This window comes from Pezoporus wallicus, unplaced genomic scaffold, assembly GCF_028554395.1.
Source record: "Pezoporus wallicus isolate ANWC-B61680 ecotype Strahan unplaced genomic scaffold, APGP_CSIRO_Pwel_v1 contig_1438, whole genome shotgun sequence".
Lineage (NCBI taxonomy): Eukaryota > Metazoa > Chordata > Aves > Psittaciformes > Psittacidae > Pezoporus > Pezoporus wallicus.
In genome coordinates, this window is record NW_026638681.1 from 2,372,497 (window position 1) to 2,390,298 (window position 17,802).

Genomic DNA, 17,802 nt, shown 5'->3' on the forward strand with positions numbered 1-17,802 from the left:
ACCAATTTATAAGTACTTACCAGTAAATAAACTTTCAGGGTTTTTGCTGTATTTAGAGTGCTGACTTCCAGGTTTGCTTGAATAGATTAGAAAATTAATTCTGAGATGAAAAACAAGCTTTTTAATGATCTGTGACAAAAAACTATATGCAGTCTTGAACAGCAGTTATGAAAGATGGAAAAAAATCACCTCTTTATTCTCAATACCAATTGAGTCTCATTTTCCATTTATACCATGTGATTCTTGTTAGCTGAGGAAGTTGCCATAAATTAGTTAGATCAGATGAAGTCTGTAACATGGCCACACATCCTTTTTGCTTCAAAGCAATCATTTAAAAGCATAAATTATCACAAGGAAAGCTTTCATGTATTTTCTTCTGACTGATTGTTTATTCATTTTGATTTATAAATTAAAAGATAATATGAGTATCAGAATCCTATCTAGCTAAATAATTGGCATTTAAATGTGAGGGGCAGAATAAATAATAACAACCTCTTTTTTTGTCCTGCGAAAACAGTGTTTTTCTAGATTGAGTTTGACTTTTACCAAGAGCTCCCTTACCTAGTTTAATCAAGCTGCAGAAGAAAGTTCTGAAGTATCCCAGATGGCCTAGCAGAGCCAGAATGTAACATAAACCATTGGAAAAGGCATTCATGATTTTGTAGGATTTTTTTTTTTTTTTTTTAATCCAGAATGTTTATTTTTTCATAGTTTTTTGGACCTTTCTTCACAAGGAATTCAATTACCAACCTGAAAGTCAGGACTTTTTCCCATGTAAGCTTTTGGTCATATTTTAATATTTATAATGTTGCATATATTAATGAAAATGGTGGATAAAGTCTAATTTTGAACAAGCAAATGCTTGTTACACCTCATAGTTGACAACAAGTAGCTGCCTCAACACAACTAGCAACAAGTTGTTGAACTAAAAAAAAATACCAGTATAAGCATAACTGAAGCATAGATATGCCTCTAAGGATAATCTCTCACCCAGAAATGTTAACCTCAGACTCTAAGCATATTTTAGAGTCTATTATTAAGACAATAGTTTGCTGAAATGGGCTTTTAATGATCTTCAAATATGGCATTAAAATGTATTGTTCATCTTAAAATGCAGCATCTAACTGAAGGCCTCCCTAGTATTTGAATTAACCAGCCCCAGCTTTTGACATACAACTAATCAACTAGCTTTAATAGCATACGTTACAAATACAGGATGTTTTCCATGGGTGACTATAAACTAAGTGAAACTTGCTTTCTAGAACAAGAATGGGCTAGAAAGAGTTAGCAGTTAGTGTTCAGCGTCATTGATCCTGAACATATCCTTAAGTAACAAATTACATGCTACACAACATGCATACATGTAAGTATGTGCATGTGCATGCACTAGCATATGTATGCCCAAAGAGCAAGATTTTCAATGTTACATGTTGAACATTAGCTAGCGAACCCTGCAGATTACTTTTATTTTTTTTTTTTTAAACACACAGCATACTCCTCAGTTCTGGAAATTGTAGTTTCAATTAAGATTCAAAGACGTGACATTTCTCAGAATTTACTGTGTGTTTCGAATGTAGGCTCTGTGGCACTATAGGCATCAGTGTGAACTTCTAAGAGTCCTGCTCTGCATCTGAGCTTAAAACATACATGTACTGTTGCCCAAATCAATGAGAAGAATTCTGGATTCATACGATTACACAAAGTGTTGCAAACTAATCTCATTTCTATTTGGCTGTTGTGACATGACAAAGACATTTACTGTGACATTTTAGGGGCCTCAGTAGAAAAACCTCTCCATAATTAGAATAATTGTTCTAGAAAAGAAGTGCATAAAATATTTTGTTTTGATTATTAACATTATGAAATAACTTTATCAAAGGAATGTAATATATGTTGTTCTAGTGTCTTAGCTTGATTTGGACTTCAGAAGTTTAAATACTTGAGAAAGTTTTGTGATTAGATCAGCTTCCTGGAGACCTGCTTTGTCTCAAACCAGAATTCTGTTTGTGGGCAAACAAGATCCATAAGCAGAATAATAACAAACATGATGTAAAATACTTCAGAAAGAAGGGAATTCTTACTGGACACTCTCAGAACTTAACTAACAGCAGCGCTACAAACATACATACATGTTTATGCACGTATATATGTGTGTACATATAATGGTGTACCAGCTAGCGCTTAGGGAACTGGGATGCAGATTTCTTATTTAGCCCAAAAACCTCAAGTACTGCACACTAAGGGACTACGCCTGCTCATAACACTAACCAAATGTGTTAAGACTTTTAGCACTGAAGTTCTGCATACAGTCTTGCTGGTTCTGCAAAACAAAGTAGAACAGATTCAGCATTTAGTTAAGATAGTGCTTCTTACTGTTGTCAAATTACAGTAATACAATTTTGGCTACTGATACAGGCAGTTTGGAGCAACAGAAGTGTCTGTCATAAAATTTTTGTCTCTCTCCCAGTTGGTTTCCTTCTACATGTTCTTACGGAATAACAGAGATCGCAACTTGGCCATAAAGAGGCAAAATTATCTTCCCTCCATTTTGCCCTTGGGAGCAGACAGAAGATGAGCTGGAATAAGAACAGTGAAGCAGCCATACTGTCTCCCCATGTGGGTTTTAAAGGCAGAAGAGACAATGTATGGGAGGCTCTGGATCAGCTGTTGAGGAGCATGTGAATTCCATTTTAAATTCAGCAATGCTATGTGTATTATGGGGGAGGGGAAGGCATGTGCCTAATGCCATCTTCCCTAAAGCGGAACGCAAAAAGAAAGTCCACTTTAAAATGAGAGGCAGAGGTTGAGAAACAAGATACAGAGCGACAGGCACAAATTACCAAATGTCTGGTTTGCTGCAGGACTGGGAGTATCTAGCTGATAGCTTGGGAAAAACTTGGCGGAGGGTGATAACAGTGTATTACACAGAATGGTGTTATGGGAGGAGAAACTACAGACTCTCCTCGCTAGCTGTAGTGCTGTAACCCAGCCCGCAATCTGATCTCAGCCAGGTTTTCTAGCAAGAGCTCCTGTGGTGGGAGCCAAAATTGCATCACTGGAAGTTTGTGAGAGTTGGCACACATGGGGGGTGACCAGAGGGAATTGAAAATGGGAATATGGGCGAAGAAATATGACATCTCTCCCCTGAATAAGAACAATTTCATGCCTTTTCTGAGCCTGAGTAATGCTTTTTTATTACTTAAGGGTGGCAATACTTCATTCTTTTCCCACTCACTTTGTTGGAGTAAAAACCACTAATCATCACAAACAAAGCTGAAAAATACTTTCGAAATACCAGACTCTGCAAAACTTCCCACCTATTTCATCTGACAAGATGCTTTATGAACAAGAGGACAGAACCCAGCCACAAGACAACACCTGGGTGAAGGGTCTGCCCCATGGCTACATACAAGTCCCATTCCACAGGATCTGGCTACCACCAAATGTCTCACTGCCTATAAAGAGTCTTGTTCTAAATGTTCATTGTCTCTGGCCTGGTTTTCTTACTTGATTTTATTCTAGGTTATTTAACTCTGTTATCTTCAGACAAGTACATTTCTTCTGATATACTCTGGCATACACAAAGAGATTCACGTCCTTTATCTATACAAAGCACAAGTGAAAGCATACATTCTTTCTACGCCCTTACCCTTAATTTCCTGTCCTTCTGTATCTATTTATGAATTATCTACAAATTGGTGTTAAAGCCAAGAACAAGTTAGGCTAAATTTTTATTGAGTACACCACATTGTTGTCCTATAAACTAACAAATAAAAATAGGTGATTACATGCCACCTGAGTGTCCATATTCTAAGGCATGTTTTGTAAGAGCTTGGATTTCTGTCATAGGGAGTATGGGTATTTAAATTCATTCTAGAACATTTCTTGCCTATGCCTGGCTATTTCTCCCATGAGGTGCTGCAAGCTACTGGGAGCCTCGTGATGTGAGGGAAACTGAGCATAAAAAGAAAATCCTGAATGCCAGTGTGGGGAGAAAATGGAAGGGAAAGGAATTAGCGGTGAGCTAAAGGCAGCCGACCAAATTGACATTTAATGGAAGAGTGCAATGAAGCAATGCCAACGAGAAGTGTGTTGTTCCTTGGCTGTGATGACCTGGGACTAAGCCCCTTTCCCGTATCAAAACACAAGGGGAAATGTTTTCCCCGTCCTCTTTCCCTAAAGACTGCTGAACGCTTTGACCAGCCTACAGGTATCCTCGGGCTGTCGCTCGGAGCGGCGCCACCTGACTCGGTGTGCCGGACCTTCACCCCTCCAGGGATGAATTACAAAGGAGAGAGGAGAAGACAAACTCCGGCCACTAACCCTAACCCCCCGAAGTTGAAACACCAGCCCTGCTCCCGGTCCGCCCCTGTCCGGCGCGGAGCAAGTTGCCCGGTGCCTCTACACCGCGCGGGGCCGTGGGCTCGCTCCTTGCTCCCCATCGGCTGCTGCGGGGCGGGGGCAGGGTGACGGGGCGGGGGGGGGGGGAGCCGGAGCCACCGCCCCGGCACTACTTCAGGGCGGGCGGCGCCGCGTTTTACCTGTCCTGTGCCGGCCTGCTCTGTCCCTGGCTTCCTCCCTCCCAGCCCCGCGCTCCCCCGGCATGGCTGAGACGGGACACTCCAGCCGCGCTGCCCCTGCAGCCGTTGGGGCGGACGAAGCCGTCGCCGATGAGTTCCGCGATGTCATCCGCTGCCGGTCGGGTAGGCACCACTCCGCGTTCCTCTCCGCCCTTCTCCTCCTTCCCTCCTCACTGGCACGGAGCTCGCTGTAGGGCGGCGGGCTCAAGGCTGCCCCGGAGAGCGGCCCAGTGGCTCGGGACAAGAGGAAGGGGGATATTTAGCTTTTTTTTCCAGTGCTTTTTAACAAATCGCCACTAGCTCAACTCTGCGTTGCGCTGTGCAGCGTTGAAAGGGTTCGCACGCCGGCTCGGTGGGGGAATCGCGCATCGCGGTGTCTTGTGTCCCTCGCCCGAGTGTCGCCATGTGTGCGTTCCCCCCTCATCGGGTGTGCTCCCCCCTGCTTCAGGCTGTGGTAACCGGGCAGGATGGTTGCGCCGCTTGTGATAGCGGGGCAGGTCGTAAAGCTGCAAATAGAAGCAGCTGTAACGCTCCCCCACAGGATAAAGTTTCAGGTGCCTGGGCTGAGTTTTTGCTTAGTTCTGGAAAGAAACCAAATCCGTGGTAGTAAAGGTATTTATAGGACCATTCAGCAGTTACTCATTTGCAGCACAAGTGCGTGTGGAGCTACAAATTAAATTAACTCTTATGTGCTATATGTGCTTGGCCAGTAAACTGGCCTTGAAATAATGCTGTCCTTACATGGTTAAATGAATTTAAAAGAAATTATCTGTGTTGTACTTGTTTTAAGACAGGGCAACAAAATGCTTGCCATGTGTTATGGAGTAATTGGAGCTCCTGTGGGAAATTTCACTTTGGGAGTGTTATGGTGGTAGTAAGCAGAAGTTACACTTTCTGTGACATATTTTGTGAGTGTTGTTTTTACTCCGGTAGCGTTAAGACACTTGCTGCAATATCTAGTGCTTCCCCACTGAAGTCTCTGTGGTGCAATTTCTGAAGATCTCTTGGCTCTTATAGTAAAGTGTTGCTTCTAACATTACCAGCTTATTGCACTATTGCACTTCTCGTACTAAGTGCTTCTCCTTCAGTTTGGCATTTAAAAGGATGGGTATTGCCCTGGTGGGAGTAGGAAGTGATGAGGGTGGGTGGCTATTCAGGCTTTTTTGTTGTGTGTTTTTTTTTCTCCCCAAGTCCTACTTTTAGCTCCCATGTTACACCTTTTACCTAAGCTTTTGCAGCATGGGGAGCCTGTGAAAGGATGAAGTGTCTGGTGAGCTGTCTCTGTAGTCATTCCTGGTTAGACTGGGGGTGTTACCTCTTACAGCAGCATGTGTTCCCTGTTCCATATTTAGATCATTTATAGTTTGGAGGGTGTAAAATGTAGGATGAGGATATCACAAAGAAAAACCCTCTTTGAAGGGTTGTCCTTTTAGCGCATAACAATGTATTTGGGCCGTTGCTGATTGGAAATAAGAGAACTTGAAGATTGGCAAAAATAATATCTTCAGGTTGATGTGATTTTCAAAAACGGAAGTTACTGTTATTAACTTTACCGATAGGTGTTTTGAACTCTCAGCCTAGAGTGCTTTCTTCCCCCCCCCCCCCCCCCTAGCCCGTAGCCATATTCAGTGTTCAGTTTGATTTACCTTTTTAAAAATTCATAATGGAGAATGCACACTATCTGGAAAGTGAGACAGGAAATGTTAACTATGCATTTCCTAATTATACCTTATATTCCCTTTTCACTTTGAAAGTCTGCTTCCAAATCAATTTTGGTGGCAGTATGTTTAGGTGTATAGTATCATAATAAATATAAGACCTCAAATGGCTCTGAAATGTTTTTTCCAGCTTCCTGCTATAAAGTAATACTGGAATTTAGATCTTGGCAGTAGACATTGAGCAAACATTTGTGCTCTTAATTGGACACAGTTCCCTCATCTAGTCTCTATGACAAATAAGAAACAGGATCAGTTTAAGGATCATAGAATTGCCCTAGATGTTTATAAGCCTGAAGAGGTGAGAAAAATCAATTTCCATAGTGATATTTATCACAGGTATACATTTTTAGCAATATACCCCACAATGATCTCTTACTCCTGCTTATCTTTAATTGTTATCATCTAGCTTTGAAATGCATTGCTTAAAATCTTACTATGGTTTTAGGGAGAAATAACATAATTAACACAGCTGTTAGCACAAGTAAGATGAGAACTTGGTGAGATGGTCTTTGCAACCTGAGGATGGGTTTGTTTTGTTTTGGGGTTTTCTGTAACCTGCTACTTAGGTAAGCATTTCTAGAGGTGGGATCTTCCATTTGTTTGGGCATGCATTTGTCTTGAACAGTTTTGGATTGGATGTTTTAGGAGGGCTTAATGGGAATGAAATGCTGGCACAGCCTCCTTAACCATGTAGTACTGGTAAGGAGGCTAAACTGTTCTGGGGAGGCACTTCCTAGGCCTGCAGAAGAGGCTTTGTGATCCAGTAGGGAAGTTGCTGGTGACTGAAAGTGAAATAAGAGTAGTAAGTCTTTGGGGACTTTGGGCATCAGATGCTGAAGGAGCTTTGGAACACATTGCATCCCACTTGTTTTTCACTCTGTTTATATTAATTTCATGCTTCAGGGATCTGATGCTTTCTGGCATAGCGTGGAGGAAATTTTTACCCTCCTGGATACAAAACTTGACCTCTGGTAGGTGTACATTTTGCTTTTTCATGAAACTAGACAAAAGATAGGGTCAAAAATTTTGATATATTGGCTGTATAAAAATATTCCACACTTACTTTTTTTAATGTCTTAGTCAAGAGCTCAGAGCGCCAATACTTGAGTAAGGTGAATGGGCTGATGCAGCTAGCATTAATCTGGGCGTCCTGCTTTTGTACTAGTCCTGCATCCTGATCTTGCCAGTGCTAGGTAAAATAACTGTAAAAAAAAATATGATTTGCTTAACATAAAATGAAATTATAAAATTAAAGTTTGTTAGCACAATTTAAAGGAAGGCATGCTCTGTCAAATATTTTTTCTGTTAATAAATTTTCTTTATAATTTCTTGCAGTATATTATAATGCAAAAAAAAAAAGAAAAAGTACTAGCAATAAAATACCTAGTGAATTGTTTAAAATACACCAAACAGTTGTATTGCAAAAGTTGCCACTGGGGAATTGAAATGGAATTGAGTCTTCTGTGTTTCGTGTCCATAATACTTTGTGTTGGTGCTTGTAATTACAATATAAACTCACCACGTTTCACTTCCACTCATATGGAGTGGCTTGTGTTGCGTGGGTGCTTGAAGAAGATCCAGGCGAATGCAGAGGTTAGGAATGAGGAATATAAGCTGTGCTGCCACAGAGAGGGACTGTGTCAGAGAACAATTTAGTGGTCACTGCAGGGGCTCCATTCAGCATGGGTCTGTAATGTGATGACATAGGGAAATAGGTTTAGGAAAGTTATTTTTGACTCCTGTATATGGCATGGTGGATTCTAGTATGAGAAATGTGTTAAATCCACAAAAAAACGAGATCCAAGGTGAATGTCTGTGGAGCTCAGATAGTAATTTTGTAGTAATTTTTTTTTTTGGGGGTGGAAGTGACGTTATTACTTTCTGTGAGAATGTTCAAGGGCAGAGAATCCTGCTTGCTGAAGGCTTAGCAGGGAAAAGCACAACAGGAAGGGAAAAGTGAAAGCTAACAGTTTAAAGCATGTGATACCTCAAGCAGGGAAGACTGTTAACCTCTGGGGATAGACCATCCATCTCTAGAGGTGTTTGATCCAGCACTTGATACTTTTTAAGTTGAGCTTTATTCAAATGCAAGTTACTGGACTCAATATTTAAGAGCCTGTCATAAATCATCAGTCCAATCATCTGTCTCACAATCCCTTTTGGCATAAAGGTATTAATTTGTGAATCTTCTGGTAATAGAAGCACACTTCCTACCTGACTCTTCAGTTTAATGCTTGCTGTCTGAACTAGGCCTTCCCCATACCCTGGTCCTTGCTGGTGTGATATGTTGGCTGATCATCCTCCTTTTTCCTGTATGGGGTCACTGGCAATTCTGAAAACATCAGTACTAAACCAGAATCTGAGTCTTGAGGTTACTGGCCCGAGATTGATCCAGACAGCTGTAAAGTTAGTATTAGCGAAAAGACAGTGTAAAACAACTGCAAGGGTGAACATGTGTTCCAAGTTGTGGTCGCTTCCTTACTTACTAGGCTGGCATGTTTTAATAATAGTTTGTGGTCTTTAATGTGTCATACTTGATGTCATGCTTGTTGAACACATGGAGACCATACTTGGGGAAATGGATGTTGCAGATCTTAATAAAACCTATCTTTGTGATATAATTTCTTAGAACATGTGGTTTCCATTGCCCAGAATGACTGCTGGCAAATAGCTTGAAATTCCACCATCAAGTCTCAAACACATTTGGATGCTTGCTACATTAAAAGAATTGTTTCAAAACCCAGTGTAAATATTACTCAAAGCAGAGAGCAGTTTTCTACAATAAAAAAAAAAATCTGCATGCCATAAATACGTTCTCATCAATTTAAAGACGATGTAGATTTTATTATTGCTGTTGCAGAGCTTAGTGACTGTAGTCATGATTAGCCACAAAAATACCTCTAATTTCTTCAGTTCATACACAGCCTCTAGAAAAAGTGCTTAAGGCTCTGTGCCTGGCAAGATCATGGAGCAGATCCTCCTGGAAACTGTGCTTAAGCACTAAGGGCAAATTGTGCCTGACAGATGTGGTGGCCTTCTACAATGGGGTTTGTTGGTAAGGGAAGAGCAACTAATGTCATCTACCTGGACTTTTCCAAAGCATTTGACACTGTTCTGCGCAACACACTTGTCTGTAAACTGGAGAGACGTGGATTTGACAGATGGACTTACAAGAAGGCTGGTGGTAAGAGTACATAAGGACAGGACAAGGGGGTATGGCTTTAAACTGGAAGAGGGGAGATTTACATTAGACATTTGGAAGAAATTCTTTACTATGAGGGTCATGAGACACTGGAACAGAATGCCTAGAGAAATTGTGGATGCCCCATGTTGGATGGGGCTTTGAGCAACCTGGTCTAGTGGGAGGTTTGCCCCATAGCAGGGAAATGATGATCTTTAAGGTCCTTTCCAGCCCAAACCATTCTATGATGACCTCATTTGTTCGTAACTTCTAGCACAAAATTATGTGCATCTGGAGCAGCTTGCTTGGTGATTTTGCTTAGAGTAATTTGGTGTTGTTCAGGTTTTTTGAGTAAGGACTTGATTCTTTCCACATTTCCTTTTGCTGCGTTGCATGATTTGAGGTTTTGACTAGAAGGTAACTGTTCCAGGTCTATTGCTCTTCTATACTGAAAAACTGTATAGAGTAGCAATTGTTAGGAGTTGGCACTAAGCAATGTTAAGCAAGCATATATTCTGGACATCTGATTTCCTTTTGTAATTTAGTGCCATTAAAAGGTATAGATACAATATACAGTGGTGATACAGACAGTTAAATAGACATACAGTAATTCTTCTCCCTTCTTTCTCCTTTTTGCTACCTCTGATCTCCCCCAGCTTCATTGGTGTGGAAACTGTAGATGACTAGAACTGTTAGTATGTGTCTGAACTGGATGACTGGAATGATTGCATATTCACTTTTCCCTCAAGCATCCTGAGACCTGGCAGAGTTCCCTGGCTTTGCCAGTGCAGAGGGAACAGCACAAGGATATGCTCTGCCCATTTGGCTCAAGCACAGATCACACTCACCCTCCACACAATGATGCCTGTTGAATGGTAGCAGTATGTCTGATAGGAAAACAGATGAATTGACAAATGGTTCTGGAAAACAGCATGTATATGTGATATCCAAGGTATAGTAGCTTGCTGATCGGGGCACCTCATCTGCCAGCTCAGCTTTGCTGTGCTGAGCACTGCGATGTGAGTGTGCCAGAAGGCTGGGACAAAATGTTCACTGTGCCCAAACATGCGCACTGTTGGCTGTCAGTGTTGAAATGGCATTCATGAGATGGTTCTGGGCAAGAAGATAAAAGTGGTATCCCTGCTGCATCGGACCTTCAGTGGCATGCTTGTGTGGCATTGCTATCCTAGCTATAGAGTTGGATCCTTTTCAAAAATTAGAAATACCTTTCTGGCTGCTGAAGGTGGAGATTTGGCTCCGATGAACTGCAACTAGTGCTTTGTAGTGAAAGGAAACTTGTATGTGGTATCTCTGTTACTAGAAGTGCAGTGTGTGGAAAGAACTGCAAATCTTGTCCAGAAAGGCTTTGGAAGGCTGAGTCAAGCTACTGTACGAGGGGAAAGCATAGGGTTTGTGGTCATAAAGCTTATGCATGTGTTAAAATAAATATGTCACACTTATTTATACATCACTATTCTTACATAGGAAATTTGTTTTGTGGATGATATGTCTCATGTCACCTAAAGAAAACTGCTGATAAATCTGAATTAAACAAGTAAAATGCGGATATAAACTGTTCAGACCAATTCTTAGCCTTGGCTGTTTAGCAAAAGTTTATGGGGCACTTGTAACATGCAAAGCAAAAGTCACTAGTGTTGCAGTAGCACTATCTTCCTGTTTTTGTTCATCCCGCTTCATAGATTTTCTCGATTTGCAAAATGAACTTCTGATTTTTGCAACCACAGCCTGTAAAAGGTGTCTTTGTAGAAGGTAACTTTCAAGTATGTGGTTTAGGTGTCTAAGAGAATTTTATCACTCAAAATAATTTTGCTCAGTTAAGGACGTCATCCTGTGCTTTAAACTATGTACTCAAATCAATCTTCCCATCCTTCCCAATGAAGTTAGGTTGTGCTTCTTTTGTTAGAATGAAGTTGACAGCTTGTTTGCCTTTATTTTGAGGCATTTTCATTATTTTTCTTATAGTTGACAGGCTTTGTTTATAAGAAGAAGAATCTAACGGTGCACCATGTAGCCTCCTCATACTGGTATAGTAGATAACCTTACTCTGTAGGCTGAGAAATTTGCATTTGGGTAGTTAAGAGGGTTTTTTTTAACTTATTTATTCATTTAAAAAGTGTGGGACCTGGTATATTCAGAAGTGCTGATCACTTGCAGTTTCTGTTAGTAATCAGTCATTTATTGGCCCATTATCACTGGGGGGGGGGGGTGCTGCACGGATCACTCCTAAAAGCATTTCCAGAGTGTCTCAGAAATTAACTTCTGTTAAGCAGTAGTATCTTTGCTCAAAACTGACCACTTTTTAAAGCAGTAAAAGGTCATTTAAACAGCAGTTTAGTTAAGATGTTAAATTTAATATCTTGCTTTTTAAATGTCTGTTTTTAATTACCTGCCTTCTGTATGCTGTTGTCTCAGCAACAAGATCTTTGTATGCTAAAGAAGTTCTGATATTCCAAATGTAAATCTGAAGAAACAGTATAGGTTTCTTTACCCAAGTTGGGGTTCTAAAGCTAGTTAGCAGTTAGCAGTTTAGCTATTTAAGTGCAAATATGTGGGTTCTTTGTGCACTACAACCGATTCTATCCTGTGGATAGGTATCCACATCTTGTGATTAACTGTAGAGCTTGTTGGGCATTAAAGGTAATGGGTTTATTTTCATGAAAGGGGTCTCCTGCAGTTTGAGTCTCAAATTAAGAGAACTCAATCCAACATTTCTGTCTCTCCCTTCTTAAGGTAGGAATCATCACTGCCTTGAAGTGGTGACTTGTTTGTGATAACCAGCAGTGGGAATTATGGCGTTAACTTTGAAGTATGAATGTCTTCCTTGTGAAAGGTAACCTGTCTCCTGCCATGTACCAAGGTCTGGCTGTGTGGTGCTCCATTCATTGTTGAATCTGTGTAATTACTTTAAATAAAACCCCAGCTTTTATTTCTGGGGCTTGATGAGCAATGTGCTGTTTTGCATAATCTGACAAAAGTACTGAATTTCAAGGTTAGTTTTACACTGTCCTTATCTGAAGTGATTGATAGTAAGAGCATGATGTGATTGAGTTATGCTGCAGCATGCAATCAGATACCATAAATAGTACTAGCTACATAAACTCCTGGAACTGGTTGCTGTGCTGCTTCTAAAGTGCACTTTGGCTTGAATATTGAAGCCATAGGTTGGATTATAATTTTAAAATATCAATCTATTAGGCAGATAATACACTGGTTGACTAATTTATTTTCTTGTTTGGAAGACACTGAATTCCAAAGAAGTATATGCCAAGAAAAGCAAGTGTATTTTTTGTTTGTAGCTTGTAAAAGCTCTTTGTACATCTTGTTCAGTTGGCGAACATGATCCTTATCAAACAAGAAGTGCACTCTTATCAGATTATTTAGAACATTTGTCTTCCCTAGCAATTTTCATTTCCACCTTGTACAAGAAGAAAAAGGTGTGTGTGTGTGTGTGTGAGAATCAGACTTTGAAAAAACCTAGGGTTTCTATCTAAGTTTAAGATAATGATGGAGGCAAGGAGGAGCTGTAAAGAGCTTGAATTAGGGAAAATGTCTGGATGGGCTGTGGTCCCAAATAATCTTGCAGCAAAGAATGCCTGGCCTTGCCTTATTCAAAAGGCAAGGCATATATCACGAAATATCTGACTTGTCTTGAGGTGGTATATTAACAAGCAATCATTGAAATGAAACTATTATTTAGCTATGATTTCATCACTTTTTCATGGTGACTTTTTGCTGGATCATGGAGTTTGCCATTTTCGTTTCTCTAATGCCAAGGCAAACTTGTTATTGTGATGTTTGGAATTTATCAAACTACTTATAAATGGATTAGTATGATGTTTAAACTTTGTCATACAATCAGTAGAAGGAGGCTAGCATAATAAATCTTGCCTGATAAACTTATATTGTTTTGTTTTGTTCTTTTTTTTTTTTTGTTCTTGGTAGTTTGCAGCCGATGTAGGCCATCTTCATGAAATGCATTCAGCCTTGCTAGGCTGCCTCTAAAGTGTGAAGCATAAATCTGTTACACCTACAACATAAACCTATTTCTTTAGTCCCAGGTGTGCCTTACAATTCTAGGGGCATCCTCTCTTTATGCTATCCAGCATCACAGTAACCATATATGTTGCTGAAAAAAGCTAGCAACTAGGGGAAAAAATAAATCTTCTGTACAGCACTTTTGTTTCTATGTTGGTTTTTCCAGCCACAATAATCAGGCTAATTCAGTTAGGCTTTGTGTCATCTTTTCCCCTTTTATCTGAGGTATAATGTTTTGCTGAACACTAGAGGGAAATAGCAAAGGATTGGCAATGTGCACTTGCAGAATATTAAATTCTTTAGCTGAATTGTAGCTACCCCTTCAGAAGGACTTCTGGTTGTAGAAATAAAGATGGAAGGATTTAAACAATGATACCAGAATCACAAGGTTATGAAGTTAAAGTCATACTGGTTACTGCTGGTCTCCAGCTTGAGTGAAATGTGAATGTGATGCAAAAATTCTGTGATTCTGCAGAGGACTTGCTGCTTGGTTGGGATTCTTTCCCTACAGGTTCCTGCACCCAACAGATAGGTGAAGAGCACTTCCACTGTGTGAAAAACCTTTCAGGTCTGCTTCCCAGTCCATCTTGGACTTGCTACATTCATGTTAATGCAGTTATATTTTTTTCCCCTCCTCTTTGGGATGCTAATGGCTGGTGCCAGCAGAAATAGGAATGAGGTTGGAAAATGTCATCTTCTAGGATGACTGCCGAGTTCTTTGTTTTTTTATAACTGTAAAGGTTATCTGTTGTCCAGAAAAGACCTTACAGATTGAGACCTGGTGATACTGCGCCAAAATCTGCTACTTGCTCTGCATCCCCATGCTGGCTTAATCAGAGCTGTGCAAAGTGTCTGTAACCTGAGGTTGCTTCTGTTGAGGTAAGCTCCTGCACTTCCAGACTCTGAAAGTAATCAGGAGAGAATTTGGTTCATTAGAGACAATTAAAGGAAATGCTGGGTACTAATTGGATGTGAAGCCCTGCAGTAGAAATTGCTAAACCTCCCCTACACCCTTGAGGGGAAAAAAAGAGAACTATTTGTTTGACTCTAACCAGATTGGGTAAATGTGATGGCCCTTAGGCATTCTTCTCCCTTCCTGCTGAGCTATCCCATATGATCTTGTTTAGAATTGTGGCCATATGGATTTCTACCAAGTGTCCTCCTAAACTATGGAATAGGTCCACAAAAGGAGTGTGAGGTTATGATTTGCATGGCAGTGTGGAAAATTAATTCGTCATGATGACTGCCATTTGGCTGATGATTAAACAGGGGCATAGATAATACTAATGCATTCTTCTTGCAAGACTGAGAAGTCAGTTAAACCCCATGCAGCTGAGACGGATCCCTTTTCATCAAGATCTCTTTCAAGGCTCATGAGGCTTCCTCCAGATAATAAATTAGCAACCAGCAATGGAATACCAAAGCTGGTTCCATTCTTTAAACTCTTAATACAAACTCCCTCAGGATACTTTAGAAAAATATTGGGTACAGTAGATTCCCCCCCCCTTAGAAATTTTCACTAAAGAAAAACAAAAAAAAACCCAAACCCTTGAATGAGTCATTTAGACTTATGTAAAATATTCTGCTGGAAAAGTTCTTAGGGATGTGATATGTCAGGATTTCAATCATCTGTCATGGGAAAGAAGAGAAGGATACATGACTGCAGTCAAACAACTAATTCATATTCAAAACATGAGCACCCATCAGGAGTTCTGCAGATCTAGAATAGTTTTAAAAGCTCCAGAGCTTAAGTTTGATGCAAACACTGTTTTGTTTCGGGTTTTTTTTGCCTAGGCTTTTTAAAACAATTATTGCTGCTTTAATGATATTAACAGTATCTTTCATCTCTTGTAGCTGTTGTAATTTGAAAAGTACTTCTGAGTTTTAAACTATTCACTTCCTGAAATTGTTCTGCAAATTAATCATTACATAATTTATAATAATGAAAGGGGTGTTTTTGAAATATGAATCTGTATAAACACTGCGAAATCCCAGCCTCTTTATGAAAGATTTTTGGAACCAGGAACATTAGGCTCATGCAAAACCCTCTAGCATCCTAAACAGATAAGGCTGTACATCAGTCAGACTGCAGAAATATGATATTTAAAACTCCTGCTTTGTTTTTATGAGTACTTGTTTTACAGCTGGCAGAAAGAAGGATTCTTCATTCTATCTGAAACTGTAACAACTTTTGCAGTAACAAATCCTCTTTATGTAAGGAAAGTGAAGCTCACCAAGAATTACAGCTGTGGAATGGGAAGCCCAGCTTCAGCTAAACTTGGTATTACTTGCCATGTCATGCCATAACAGGGACTGCTGTGGAACCTTCTACTCAGTATAAGTCTACAGAAAAAAAAACAACTACTTACAAGCTTCAAGTTATAAGTGTAACAACAACAATAAAAAGATTGCCCTTTCCTGCTTCCCAGACTGTGAGAGAAAGGCTAATTGAGTTTCTTGGCCATGACAGTGTGACATGTTGCAGTTCTAACTTTGCAGTGTTAATTAACACCTCAAGATGCATCCGCATTATATTTCAAATATAATGGATGATCATTACCTGGTCAAACCTGACTTTACCTCACATTTACACTTTCAGCCTAACCTCCTGAGCAGGCTTTCCTCTGACTTCAGAGGGTGCTTGAGCAGTTGCACCTGCCTTCAGGGTGTATGTGCAACTGCTGTGTACCCCAGAGCTAGAGTTACAGCTCTCTCATAGAGTTGAGGATCCTGTCGGAACTCACTGAAGTTAACAAGGCTTAACAGTGAAGTTACAGCTTTGGCACGGATGCTCTTGTACAGTGTGGCTACCTGCAGCTTGAAGGCACATGGGCTAGGCACTTGAAATATTAGTCCTAGTCACTAGACATTGTCCCCAGAATGACACGATGGTAGCTGTTGGCACTTCTGGAAGCAGAATTCCATGTGAACAATATTGTATTGTAAAAGGGAAAGTACAAAATGTATTAGGACCTGAGTGATGGTACTGAATGGTTGGGTATTCTAGTAAGTGGGATTCTAGTAGAGAAGGGTAAGGCTTGATTGTTGCAAATGTGCTGGCTGTGGTTCCTTGCCAGAGCACTGTTGTTAAAGGACAGATGAAGGCTTAAAATAGGCAAATGTATTCCGTGTATGTAATACCATGAATGTGCAGCAGATAACGCTATTGTTGGAGTGCAGCGTTAGTTTGAAAAAACTTCTGAGCTACAACTGCTAAATATTACTAGAATGAGTATATCCTATGTGCTTCTACTAAATGGGTAAAAAGCTTGTGAATAGAAATGAGTATAGTATGTTAAAATCTAAATTTATTGACACTGACTGGATGGGAAGGAATATGTAATTCTTTCCTGTGTCTTAGGTATGTAAGATATATATGTATGCTCACTGGGGAAAAAAAGTTTAATTTCACTTCAGGTTCCTTATTAAAAACTTTTAATGTAATTAAATTAGAATGCTGCTGGTAGCAGTTTACAGAACAGTTTTCAAAGTAAAGAGCAACTTGTCATATTTTTGTTTTCAGAACTTCATGTGCCAAATCCTTTAAATCCAATCAGATCCTAAGACTGGCACTGGGATGAAACTTGCTTTTTATTTATTTATTTATTAAGAGTGTTGCTCTGTAGGAACTGACTTCTCATGCATTTCATGCAGACATCAAGTGTGACTGGAATGAGGACATTCTTTTACAGGGTTATTGTGAGCCAGTAATTGCATTGACTTATCTTCAGTGGGTATGCATCTTATTTTACCAAGTGATGAACAAACTACATAAGCCTGCACACACTGAAAGGCAACAAAAGCTGTGAATTTTCTAGTTATAATTATGCATAGGATTTATCTGTTCCTTTCAGCAATTCTATAGGATCACACAATTCTAAAATGTAGCACCACTACTCAAGTAACACTTATGAGTTAATCTTGAGTTGTTTCACAGAACATAGTATATCCTACACATGGTCTTGCTTGTGATGCTTGGAGTAGGGCTTCAAACTCCAGTGTTCTGTGAAATTAATATATTTTTACTGACACCATTTATCAGCCTATGTGTTTAAGTTTTTTTTAATTTTAGTTTTTTTATTCCCAGAAGGAATAGAGTTCAGTAAGCTGTGATTTATATTTGGATATATGTTTCAAAGCAATAATTACAGTAGGCTCTTAGTTGAGAGAGCTTAGTTTCCTTTTTAGAAGGAAGTTAGTGTCTTATATTTAATATCCATAACATTCTTTCATAGGAATGTCTCTTACTTAGAATGGATATTTTGGT

At 39.8% G+C, this 17,802-nt stretch overlaps 1 protein-coding gene across 11 annotated transcripts in view; it reads left to right on the forward strand.

Annotated features, from left to right (window-relative positions):
* The first annotated feature begins 4,523 nt into the window (after nucleotides 1-4,523).
* DMD (dystrophin) overlaps nucleotides 4,524-17,802 on the forward strand; it is a 1,199,681-nt gene continuing 1,186,402 nt past the window's right edge. For 7 of the 11 annotated variants that reach the window (XM_057411855.1, XM_057411852.1, XM_057411854.1 and 4 more), the window contains exon 1: nucleotides 4,525-4,703. In XM_057411855.1, coding sequence (XP_057267838.1) covers nucleotides 4,604-4,703 — 100 coding nt within the window. In that variant the 5' untranslated portion in view covers nucleotides 4,525-4,603. Of the gene's footprint in view, nucleotides 4,704-17,802 lie in introns of all 11 variants that reach the window. The other 4 variants (XM_057411860.1, XM_057411861.1, XM_057411863.1 and 1 more) reach the window with 1 other exon arrangement.